We start from the raw sequence: 12,876 nt of genomic DNA, 5'->3' as shown, positions 1-12,876 counted from the left end.
TAAAATATTGAAGGCAAGTAGGGGGATATTTCCAACCCATTATAAGGGCAAATGTACAGAAATACTATGCCATCAGAAAACAGTACACTACAGGTGAATGAACTCCTCTCCAAATATCATTTTTGGTACGAAAAGGAGTAGGTGGACTCAAAGTGCATCCTTTATTAAAAATAGCATTGCAAGGCTTAAGCAGATGTACAATTTGGTGTCAGAATAACCCTTGTGATTGAGGAGGGCTATGGCAGTGTAAGAGGAAATGAGATCTCAGTCAGAGAGCAAAAGACTTGAGACCCTTGGTTACAATACCCTTATGGATTATTGTGGTATTTTCTTGGGTAAGGATATTTCCTGCTCTGTGAATAGAGGTCCACTATATAGCTAAGACTGCCCACACACCGTGATGGGACTCGAGGCCTACTTCATCTCGTTAGACCCCATGATGATACTTACTTGTGTCTGTAGCAAAGTGTGATCGCTAGAAGAGTTAAATGCTTATTTTACAGACCAAGATGTACAGACCATGTTTTTTACATTGCTGTTATTTTCCTGTATTAGGATTTGTTTCACATTCCTCCATCTTACAAAAGCACTGTGACGCTGTCATGGAAACCTGTGCAAAAGGCTGACACTGGGTAAGTGCTATATTTTTTTAATGAATTACTAGCCAGAATGGTTGACATTATACATGATTGAGCCGTTTTTGTAGGTGCTGTGGTCTGTAATAGTTCCATCTATAAGACCATTGTGACCTGAAAATAGTTCAACAGTCTTCGTGTCACATACAGCATATTTGGCTAAGACTAGGCCCTGCTGTCCTGAGTCAAGCCTGTGAGACATAGAACTTAAGTGATAAGTATTATCAAGTCTATATGATATGTATTCTAAGGGATATCTCTTGTTTTACGCATCTTCCTTTAGCACCTTTAAGATAGTCTGCTGTCATGGCTTAAGGTCACTATTGTGCTGTTCTGGGGAAGCCAAGTAGTTGCAAACGAACGCCCCACCTATGATGCTTTACTGATGTTAATGTGATAAACAAAATTTCAAGTGGTCACTCCAGCAATTGGATTCAGATACCAAACAAGTGAACAGCTATATTTAAAAATGTATTTCTTTATTTTTCTAACGTTCACCTAGGCGTCTGCTTTACTGCCCTAGCTGAAGGCAAAGATGGAATAAGACAAGATACCACAATATTTGTACTTTCTGGTGATACCTAGGAATTTATTGTCCAGTTCCAGCTATAAAAGAACATTAAGGACTTAATTGAAAATCATTATGTGATGACGATACCTTAAAATACCTCAAATGAAAAAGTGATGAGCTGTGCTGTATATGGGTGGGAGTTCACGCTGGATCTCTAGTAGGCTGAAGCAAGTTGTTCAGTTTTCTTTACAAAATGGCAACATTTGTAGGAAATAAGGTATGTCTAATTTCCGCTGCCCTTGAACGTGGGGATAGTCAGTCTTCGAATCTGGAGAAGAACTGCACTAAAAGCAATGGTAAAGACTTCTGCAGCAAAACAAGTTGACAAGCAGTGTGGGTTACGAACTCAGGCAAGTATTTTAGCCATTGAGTTGGTCATCAAGTGGGTTTCAATATTCTGCTCTGAAGGTAGAGTAAGATTGTCTTAAACTTCTTATAGGTGGTAGGATATGAAATTGAGGCAGACTACACTGTGTATTTATGTGCTTGCTAATTTACAGTAAAGTCTGTGTTAACATACGTGGATTTAAACAAATTTATGTTGTGTGTGTTTGACTTAATCCTATACATTAATTTTGGTGGTATATAAAGTTACATTTGATCACAGATACAGGTTGTACAGAAAATCTTATAGCCCTTTTTTTCTTAGACTCAAGAGAACTGGTGAAGGTACAGCTTCCAGCTCCCCGCCTAAAAAAACATCTCCAGTGCCGAAGAGGGATGCGAGGCAAATTTATAATCCCCCCAGTGGTAAATATAGTGCCAGCCTGGGCACCTTTTCCTATGGTGAGTGTGAAATGTGGCTTAAAAGAAACAAAATATTCCCGAAATCTGCAGCTAAAGGTTTACGCATGTGCCTATTGTTCTACTTCAAAACCACTTAACTTCCCTCTCGATCAGACCGTAAAAAGCATTAACTTAAAATGCAGAGTAAAAAATAGATCTTTGTTAATTAAACCATAGCAAACCCAGTATGTCTGCCTTTGTTAGAAGTGTTTCTTAGTAGTTGGATGATGTGTGTTGACCACAGGTGTCCTACAAAGATAGTCCTATAATAAAGCTGAAAGTACAGCAAAGGGGCCTTTTGCTGAACAGACACCATTGGAAGAGCCAATCCATAACCTCAGAAGAGTGGTATAAAAAGGGCCCAGAAGACACATTTTGAATAGTAGGTGTTGAACATATAAGACATAGCAAGCATTTTTGTTACATCTTTGAGAATGCCAGTGTACATTTGTGCATACTTTATTTTTTGCTAAACCAAGCTGTAAATCCAATAACGATGGAGAAAAATGTCTTCCCAGCTATCATACCACAAGAGTGTGCTGGACTGCAGTGTCGTGGGATAGCCCTATTTTTTTTTTTTACTTTTTGATTTCAAAATAATCAAAAGAACAATGGGCCGTATACACAGGCAGATCACAAGTGACAATTTGAGGTCTCGGAGGCAAAAAAAACCCTTTATGATACAGCATGTATAATAATTTACACCAGACCTGGACGGAGCATAAATCATAATTGGTGCGATATCTGCCCGCATGGCATTTGTGGCATGTAAGCATATGGCATCTGTGTTTAGACACTTTGTGTGTAAAGGATCAATGTAAGTCGTCATCTATGGTTAACAAATAGTCCCTTAGGGGTTGTTAGATATCCTTGAGGAGAGGGGTTGTAGTGAGGCGTAAACTTAACTAGTGGAGACACAATATACCATGCTTTTAAGCCACGCCTTAATAGTGAGGCGGATCCCACTTCCCCAGTGCAACACCACTTCTTTTAGCTAACAGTACGCAGTAGCTGTATACCTATGGGCTATCTGCTACATAACCCTGGAGTGCCAGGAGGGGATCCGGGACATTAAGGAGACTCAATCTTAGATCACACTCCATTAGGTTCCAATATGCGGGCACTTCCATGTAAGGTGTGCAAATTCTGCTTTCAGTGTGTTACATTTCCGGCAGGTGGAGGTCCTGATATGGTCTATTTTAGCAAGTGAACTAGCAGTTATAAGAGCCTTGTGTTAGAACTTAAAATTGGAGTGGCTTGTGTCAAGGATTTGGAGAAACCATTCCAACCTGTGCACAACTGTAATTCCATTCTCTGTTGGTTCCTGACCCAGGTCTCTTCCCCATTGTCCCTTGGTCTTTCTCAACATGGGCAGGCCTGCGCGCCATGCAGGCCTTGTAAAGTTTGGAGATCAGTGTCCCCTCCCCAAGGTTAAAAACAATAGATCAGTGCGGAAAAATCATCAGGGGTAATGGGGATATGAGGGAATACAAGCACGAAAAGCGGCATGCAAGCCACACATGAGAAAGAAATCCTTCTGTGTGGCCCGGGAGAATCTGACCTCATTGGTGTAGGAAAGGGCATGACCATTAGGGAAGATATCACACATCGTATGTAATTCGAATTTGCTGAGCATGCGTTGCTCCACAGTTTCACAGGTGAATGGGATCCATGGATATTTTGCGACCGGAAGTAATGGTGAATGTAGGGTAACTGTTCCAAGTAGGCAGTTATGTTTCTTTCAGGCATAGCACGTGGTGGACAGTGTCTGGATATCTTGGGGGTGGGGGGGCAGGGGGGCAAGCTGGATTCCCCCTGCTTAGATCGCTGTTAATTGAATGTCCTCTGCTTGGTCTTTCAGGTACGGAGTAGGGAAGTCCAGCGTCTGGGTGAAATCAGTGGTAGGCATACTGCCCCTGCGCCACTAGATAATGTTTGAAAATCAGACACTAAAGCCGCCTCTGTCATACCGAAGCACAAGTGTGTCCCATCAGATATGTGACCGCTGGTCTGCCCATATAAGTCATAGCAAAAGCCCCTTTAGTGTGTGGAAAAACTAGTTGGGCAAGGGATTTGGGATGTTTAAAAACAAATACAGAAAGTGGGCAAGCACCTCCATTTTTAGGTCTCGCCTGCGTTACAGCGCATGCGCTGCTCGCTGGCGAGAAATTGTGTGAGATAGGGATTTCAGAAAAGGGCTTTGAGACCCGCCCCTCATTTCCATTGGCTGGCGTCACCGTTTATGCTAAACGGTGGCCTGCCATTGGAAATGAGGCTTTTTGGTTGATGCCCTTTCACCTCTCAACCGACTGGGTCGCCTGCTTTGCTGCTGTCGCAAGCACTTTCTTATCTTTATGGGGCCATGTGTTTCTAATTAGAAACACATGGCCCCATAAAGACAAGAGATCGATGCTTGTTTTGTAGAGCAGTTACGGGTCAGCCTTGAAACGTGGTTTGGTGAAACCACGAAGTACAAGGAAGCCGCATCTCCAAATCCATCGGTCTCACAATTTACAGGAATGAGAGACCTCTTTATTATTTTTTTCGTGCGATATTTGATAATGCATCAATTCTCCACTGTAGAGTTCGACGCTGGTGTTGCACGCAGCGGCCTGTAAAGTGCATTTCTTTTGCATAGCCCAACCGCATTTTCCTCTAGGTAGTTGTAGGAAGGTGGATATCTGACTATGGTTACCCCCAAATTTTTGCCTAGTGTCTAGCTGGTTTTTCGACTTAGTTGGCCTGAGATCCTGCCATTCAGGATCTCAGCCTGGCTGTTCTCTCTTTAAAATGGACTCCATGTACCCTAGGTACATACCCAATTGGTTGGATCACCCTGTGAGCCCCTGTACCAGTGTACACTAGGTACCCAGGGCATTGGTGTATCTAAGGCCTGCCAGGGGCTGAAGCATGTATTATGCCACCCCAGGCTTGGCCTAACAAATTTGACACAACTGGCTGATCACTCAGCTGGGGTAAGTTGGTGTAATCACCTCTTACTTAGGTGTAGTATACCTAACCTTAAATGGGACACATGTTAACCTATAAGTCACTCCTATGGCAGGCCTTAACAATCCTGAAGGCAGAGTGCTTGGTTCCATGTGAGATGGCGCTCTGGCATGAGCTGAGCCTGTCTGCAGTGGTCGGAACCCCTTCCTTCTACTGTTTCCAGATATCGTCATACCATATACTCTTAAGTGCATTATGAACCTCGCGGTTAAATGCTAACTTTGGTTTTGCAGCGTGAATCTTTCTGGATTCACTATGCTGTGCATTATTCCGCGATCTTGTGGTTGGGTCCGGATTCGTAGTCTTTTCTTTGGTTTTATTTATTTATTTTTATTATTTTTTTTGTAGCCCAGGTGGGCGGCGACGACCACCATTTGGTGCACCTTCCGTGACGTCGTCGTGCTTCCTGCGGAAGTCCCACCTTTGGGGCGCCATCTTCAGATTCTTTTTCCGCCGTTGGGTCTGGATCGTTATCGAGAAGCTCCAGAGTTACAACCGAAGAAAGAAAAGCGAGTTTCGTCGACAAATACATCGGAGATATCACAGAAAAGGAAGATATTTCATCAGGAGCGCGAAGAAAGGAAGTTCAGCGCCCTTTTCTTCGACGACCTTGGAGAATGCGCACTCAGAGGCCCTGAGCGCAATGGACAAGACGCCATTCAAGTTCTGCCCAAACTGCCACCACAAGTTCGCGCAGAAGGACCAGCATCCGGTCTGCAACCTCTGCCTACCGGTCGAACACCAGAGTAAGGACTGCAACGCCTGCTCAGGGTGAGAGATCGGCAGAGAAGAGCCAACGCCAGCATGGATGGCAAGGGTAAGGCCCCATCGCTCCACGATCTGGGCCTCTCCACGGACGACGAGGACAACGTCGCCGAGACAGCCGAAAACTTCACGGTCGTAGAGACCGACAAGAAAAAAGAAGACGAGGTAAGAGAATCGTCGAGCGCAAAACAGAAAGTACCTCAAACACGAGGTTGACTCGAGAAAATCTGAGTCAAAGTCCACGAAGGGAGCCCCGGCGCCGAAAACTTCGACGACCAAAGGGGGAACCATGGACAAGAGGCCGAGCGGATCCTTAGAGAAGGACTCCCTGGTGCCGAAAGACGCCGAAAGGCAAGGGTCGTCGAAGACAACCCAGGAAACGGGCCGATCGACGCTGAAAGAACGGTCGACGTCGACGCAAGTTTCGACGAAAAGACCCGCGGTCGACGCCGAAAGCATCTCCGAGATGGAGAAAAAGAAGAGGCGGAACGAGGCCGAAATGGAGAACATCCTTCAAAGGAAGGAGGAGTTCGACGCCAAGATGAAGGAATTCAAGATTCCAACGGTTTCATCGGCGGACATCGTCGAGGACGAATTCGACACCGAGGGACTGATGAGGGATCTCGAAGAGGAAGACGAGACCTATTATGACGAGGAAGAAGACCAACAGTCGGTCTACGGCTCGGCACCATCTACCAGCCACGAGATCGAATGGCAGGATCTCGACACCCAAAACCCGGAGGAGACCGTGGACACGTACCCTTCGAGGCCTTCGCCACCCGACGACATCGGGGTGTACAATATGGTGGTCAGGAGCGCAGCGACAGCCTTCGGCGTCAAACTCGACGAAGAGAAGCCGAAAGCCGATTTTCTCCTCGAGACCCTGCTCCCCATCCAGACGAGGAGCCAGTTCCTCCCCATGCTACAAAGCGTGATGAATCAGGGGAGAGAAGCCTTCAAGGAACCAGCGACCTGCCGGTCGATCACGCCCAGGACTGAGAAGTATAAGCACTCTTCCCTGGACCCCCCCTTACATCAAAGGTAGCGTGACCGCCGACTCCAGCATAGCTTCCACGGCCAGGAGAAGGGCCAACGTACCAGCAACCTCGGGCCCACCACCTGATAGAGAGCAGGAGGATAGACCTCACAGGAAGAAAGGTCGAGAGGAACGCCGCTATGCACTGGCGCATGGCGAATTCCAATGCTCTCCTCAATAGACACCAGTACCAGCACTGGAACGAGATGGGGGAGCTAGTAAAGCACCTCCCCGAAGAATACCGCCAGAGAGCCTCACACCTAGTAGATGAAGGCAAAAACATCGCCAACTCCTGCATAAAGACGGCGTTGGACGGGGCAGAGACTTCAGCAAGACTCATGGCCATGGGGGTCACCGAGAGAAGGCATGCATGGTTAAGAACCTCGGGATTCAAACCGGAGGTGCAGAACAACATCCTTAGCACCCCCTTCAACGGAGAGACACTGTTCGGAGCAACAGTTGACGAGAAGCTCACCCAGCTGAAAAAAGAAAACGAAACGGCGAGGTCCATGGGGGCCCTTCAGCTGAGGGGAATGAGACGAGGCAACCCCTCAAGGAGACCCTACGATAGGGGAGGAAACCAGCAGGGGCCGTCGCACCAGACGTTCCAGCAGGGTCAGCAGGGTGAAGGTCACGGACAGGGTCAACAGAAGCAAAACTGGCAGTACCAGCCTCGGGGCCAGTCCATTCGCGGGAGAGGGAACGGACGTGGCCAGAGAAGGAGAGGGGGGGGACCAGCCCTCATCAAAGTGACTCAGCACGCAGGAGGACGCCTACCCTCGACATGCCCCCAGGGGTGAGGCGCGAAACAGTAACATCGAGGGGGAGAGAAGGATCAAAAGCCTACGAGCATACAACACCAGTAGGCGGAAGGCTGAGGTTCCACCTTCACGAGTGGCGGCGTATAACCACAGACAAGTGGATACTGAACATCATGCAGTACGGATACTGCGTAGATTTGGAAAAGAAACCGCCAAACAGGAAGCCAAAGGGAAGGCAAAGATCGGCTCAAGAACTGACCCTACTCAGAGAAGAAACACGGAAGCTTCTAGAAAAGAGAGCCATAGAGCCAGTGCCGTTCAGAGAACGCAACAAGGGGGTCTACTCAAACTACTTCGTGGTCCCGAAGGTAGACGGGAGCCTCAGACCCATCCTGGACCTGCGATACCTAAACAAGTTCATCAGAACGCAAAGGTTCAAGATGACTTCGCTGCAGGAGGTTCTGCCCCCAAATAAGACAAGGAGACTTCATGGTCACCGTGGACCTCAAGGATGTCTACCTGCACATCCCAATAAACAGAAGACACAAGGGACTTCTAAGGTTCAACATCGACCAGGAACACTACCAGTTCACAACCCTGGCATTCGGATTAAAATCGGCGCCAAGGGTTTTTACAAAATGCCTGTCGGCGGTCGCGGCCCACCTACGAAGGCAGGGGATACACGTCTACCCCTACTTAGACGACTGGCTGGTCAAGGCAAACTCACGTGAAAAGTGCGAGAGGCACGCAAAACGCGTAACAGACACTCTCACGAACCTGGGGTTCTCGATTCACTGGGGGAAGTCGTCGATGGAACCGGAGCAGGTGAAGATTTTCCTAGGGGCAAAAATCAACTCCCTGAACAGTACAGTGGTGCCCAGCGACAGGAGGACAGATGCCCTACTGAAGGAGACGCGGCTCTACCAGAAGGGGCGAGCTCTGACAGTGAGGTCAGTGAGCAAGATGATGGGGATGATGGCGTCGTGTATCCAGCTGGTGCCGAATGTACGCCTGCACATGAGACCATTCCAGGAATGGCTACAACAGCAATGGTCACAAGCAAACGGAAGCTGGGAGGATCTAGTGGTTGTTACGCACGCAGTGCAGGAGGAGATAACTTGGTGGAACAGGGACAACATGACAGCAGGGAGAAGCCTGACACCACCAAACCCAACAATGACCATTACCACGGACGCATCACAAAAGGGATGGGGAGCGCACATGGTCAACCTCAGAGTGAGGGGTCTGTGGGCTCCAGCAGATGCGGTTCGCCATATCAATTACCTCGAGTTGAAGACAATCCTGCTAGCCCTGAAGGCATTGCAGAGGCACCTGTACAACCAGAGGGTGTTGGTTCAAACAGACAACACCACGGCAATGTTCTACATCAACAAACAGGGGGGGGCACAGTCATTCCCCCTCTCCTCTCTGGCTCAGGAGATTTGGAGATGGGCCATACCTCTCAGGATAGATCTACTAGCAATTCACCTACCGGGGAAGGACAATGTGGAGGCAGACTGGCTAAGCAGGCAGACCTCGGCATCGCACGAGTGGGAGCTCAATGGCCAGGAAACGGAGAAGCTTTTCCGGAGATGGGGAACTCCCACAATAGACCTATTTGCAACACGCCAAAATGCAAAATGCCAAAGCTTCGCGTCCAGGCAACCAGATCAGCAATCCCAGGGAAATGCCCTATGGATAAGCTGGTCGAGGACATTTGCCTACGCCTTTCCACCGATACCCCTGTTGCACAGAGTGCTCGACAAGTGCAGAACCAGCAACATGACTCTGATCCTAGTGGCTCCGCAGTGGGCGAGGCAGACATGGTTCTCACAAATTCAAGAAATGGCACAAGGCAATCCGTACAGGTTCGAGAGGAGAAAAGACATGCTCTCAATGCAAAACGTAGAGGTCCTGCACCCAGAGCCAGAGACCCTCAACCTGGCGGCATGGCTCCTGAAGACCTAGAGTTCGCACACCTAAGATTACCTCAGAGCACTATGCGAGTGCTACGGGAGGCAAGGAAACCAACTACACGAAAATGCTACAGCGCAAAATGGAAGAGTTTCACGGTGTGGTGCAGGAAAAAAGGCCTGCAAAACAGAATGACAAGAGACTCAACAGTGCTGAGGTACCTCACACACCTTCTAAAGAGTAACCTCTGCTCGAGCTCCCTAAGGGTACACCTAGCGGCGATCGTTGCCTACACCGAGGTGAAAAAGGTGGAAGTTTCTTCACCTCGCAGGTGGTGAAGGGATTCATGGAGGGAGCCAAAAGAATGGCCCCTCCGAAAAGGTTGCCGCCGCCGGCATGGAATCTAAACGTGGTTCTGACTGAGCTCATGAAGGCGCCGTTTGAACCCATTCACAAGGCCACTCTGCAAATGTTGACGATGAAAACGGCCTTTCTAGTGGCCATAACCTCACTACGCAGGGTGAGCGAGCTTCAAGCGCTAACGCTACAGGAACCCTACATTCAGATTCACAAAGACAGGGTAGTCCTGAGGACGGACCCACACTTCATGCCCAAGGTGGTGTCGGCGTTCCACATGAATCAGAGTATTCAGATACCAAGTTTCTTCCAAAACCAGACTACAAATGCAGAAAAGGCCTTGCACACCCTCGATGCCAGAAGAGCGGTGATGCACTACATTGAGAGAACCAAGGAACTCAGGAAGTCGAAGCAGCTGTTTGTGTCCTTTGCTACTAGCTTCATGGGTAGGCCAGTGACTAAGGGCACTATCGCTAGGTGGATTGCCCTCACTATACAATTCTGCCACAAACAGGCTGGACAGGAGCTAGCGGAGGGGCCCCAGGCTCACTCCACAAGGAAGAAGGGGGCCACCGTTGCCTTCCTGGCGAACACGCCCATCCAGGACATTTGTCTGGCAGCTGACATGGGGCTAGGCTGATGCGACGTACATTGTGATCCTGGGCACATCACGCCTCAACTTGCATCCCGTCCTCATCTATCAAACTCGGGAACCCTTGGAAACAGCTGGACACCAGCATTAATGCTATAAAAATATTGAAGCTGTATTTTAGGAGCATTAATCAAATGTGAAATGGTGGTAAATGCATGGAGAACAGTATTGTAGAGCAAAAACACCCCGCTAAATGAAATGAGGGGTGAGTCCAGTAACCACATTGGCCACTATGAAACTGTTACACATTTCCTCTAATCCAAGCATCCCCTTTTAGGTGCATAGCGTGATCCTTGGCAGACAGAACCTTATCCCTATGGCCTAGTTGTTTAATTCGCTAAAAGCAGAAGCAAAAGGCTTAGAAATGGGTCCAATCCCAAAATTAAGCACTTTATAAAAATATGCAAAGTTCATATCTATTGTTGAATGTAAGTGTAAAGTCTTGGTCGCACTTTCTATTTAACTAGTAGTTCCTAACACTCTTCTGTTGCACGTTAAAATGCACGTTCTACGTAAAAGAGTTATGATTTTTTTTTTTAGAGGATTATATGTGTTCCTGTGGTGAAATTACCGAATGCAGACCATAATGTTTGTTTGTAATCTCGGCTTCACCGCTAATTATAAAAGTGTGATCCTAAGCAAGTTTACGTGTACCATTTCCCTCTATTACATGATCACTGGGAAAGGTGCAGCCATGAACACAAAACACACCCTAAAAAAGCATTCATAAATGTTCACGGGGTAGTGGGAAGAGAAATGTTTCTGTTTGTAATCTCGACTTCACCGCTAATTATAAATGTGTGAGGCAGAACTAGCAAATAAACAATAATAGACTGCCCACCGAGACGTGATGGACCCTCTGAGCCGGAGGCTGCCCTGTATGGGGCAAAATAACCCCAACGGGGGCACGCCTTTGTGGCTCAGTCCATGTACAGTGTTTACCTTGCGGGAGCGGACACGATAATTGCAAACAGATGGCGCTGCTGTTGGCTCCCGCAAGGTAAACGCTGTACATGCAAGAGTGCTCATTGGAAACGGTGCAGTACATGCACGAGTTACCAAAAAAGTATGGAGCGATTCCAAGAGGTCACTCCAAAGCACCGCTTGCGCGCTGCGTAGGCGAGACCTAAAAAGTAATGGTGACAGAGGGCATCCCTGTTGTGTACCCCTAGCGATCTTGAACTGATGATTAATTGAGCTATTCCCCCAGAGCCATGCCACTGGTTTGGAGTATAGGAGCTTAATCAGCTCTACAGAGCCTATAGGGAGCTCTAATTTCTGCAGTGCAAGAAGTCAAATGTTTTTTCAGCATTGAATAAGGTGATAGCTGCAGGGACCTCCAATGAGACATGGGATGGTGAGCGCCATACCAAGATTTTGTGCTGTGGATCTGAGGAACGAACCCTCATTGGACCGGGAAGCTGATCTAGTCCATCAGTAATGCCAACCTTGTGGATATCAATTTAGCTAAGATTTTGTTGTTGAAATTTAATAAAGAAAGCGTTCACAGGAGGCACACAGATGTGGGTCTCAGCTCTCACATTTTGTTTATCTCCCAGAAAGCTGATTTATGAGGGAGGTAATAAACATCAAGTAACTTGGCCTACTGGCAGGAGCTGGGCAGCAGCTGTGTGTGGAGGAGGGGACAGACATCTGGCACAAACCTATTGCGGCTTCAGATTTCTGATCCCTGATGTTTCACCTCATAATATTAAATCTATGACTGACTTGGTGCGGATGGGGGAAGGCAAATATTAATAGCAGGAAGAAGACAGGAGAGGACACTAACATGAGGTACAGCGGGATACAGACATCGGACTTAAGAGGGTCCAAAACAAGAGACCGCAAGAGGAGGGATGGAGTGGGCATCGAGACAAACCTTTTAAATATGGTTTCGTTTTAAAATTTGAGGTCTAGCTATTATTTGTATTTAAATCCTGCTTCTTTATTCTACTGTTTGTGATAACACTCGACAGTAACAATTCCTATCTATGGGGAGAGATCTAGAAATGCTCCTGCGGGATTGAAAAAAGAGTCTGGTGATAAACGCTCACAAGGAAAGTGGGGCCTTCACACCAGGACGACCGTGTCCTGCAATAAATTACATGCAGTCTAAAACAACCTAGAGACCCCTCCGTGTGTAACCCTTCCCAGGGCATGGGGCTGAATAAAGATTATACAAATAACTGCCTGTGCCCAACGAGTGCTAAAGAACACTAAACTATCAGGCATGTCTCGTACCTATACTTTAGCCAGGTTAGCAATTACTGTGTATCACTAAAAACACAGTACTCTTGTCCCATTATTCTATAGCAATGCATGCTGGTACTTGTCTTGCTTCTCATCAATTGCTTGTAGTCCATTCCACAAAAGCCACCGGATTTCACGTT

At 47.4% G+C, this 12,876-nt stretch overlaps 1 protein-coding gene across 1 annotated transcript in view; it reads left to right on the top strand.

Annotated features, from left to right (window-relative positions):
* The window catches only part of API5 (apoptosis inhibitor 5), a 111,036-nt gene that overhangs the window by 86,614 nt on the left and 11,546 nt on the right, over nt 1-12,876 (top strand). The window contains exons 12-13 of the mRNA XM_085643466.1: nt 556-632; nt 1,856-1,992. Coding sequence (XP_085499592.1) covers nt 556-632; nt 1,856-1,992 — 214 coding nt within the window. The remainder of the gene's footprint in view (nt 1-555; nt 633-1,855; nt 1,993-12,876) is intronic.

The sequence above is a fragment of the Triturus cristatus genome, chromosome 3_1, assembly GCF_964204655.1.
Source record: "Triturus cristatus chromosome 3_1, aTriCri1.1, whole genome shotgun sequence".
NCBI classification, from domain to species: Eukaryota; Metazoa; Chordata; class Amphibia; order Caudata; family Salamandridae; genus Triturus; species Triturus cristatus.
This window is presented reverse-complemented; position numbering and strand designations above follow the sequence as displayed.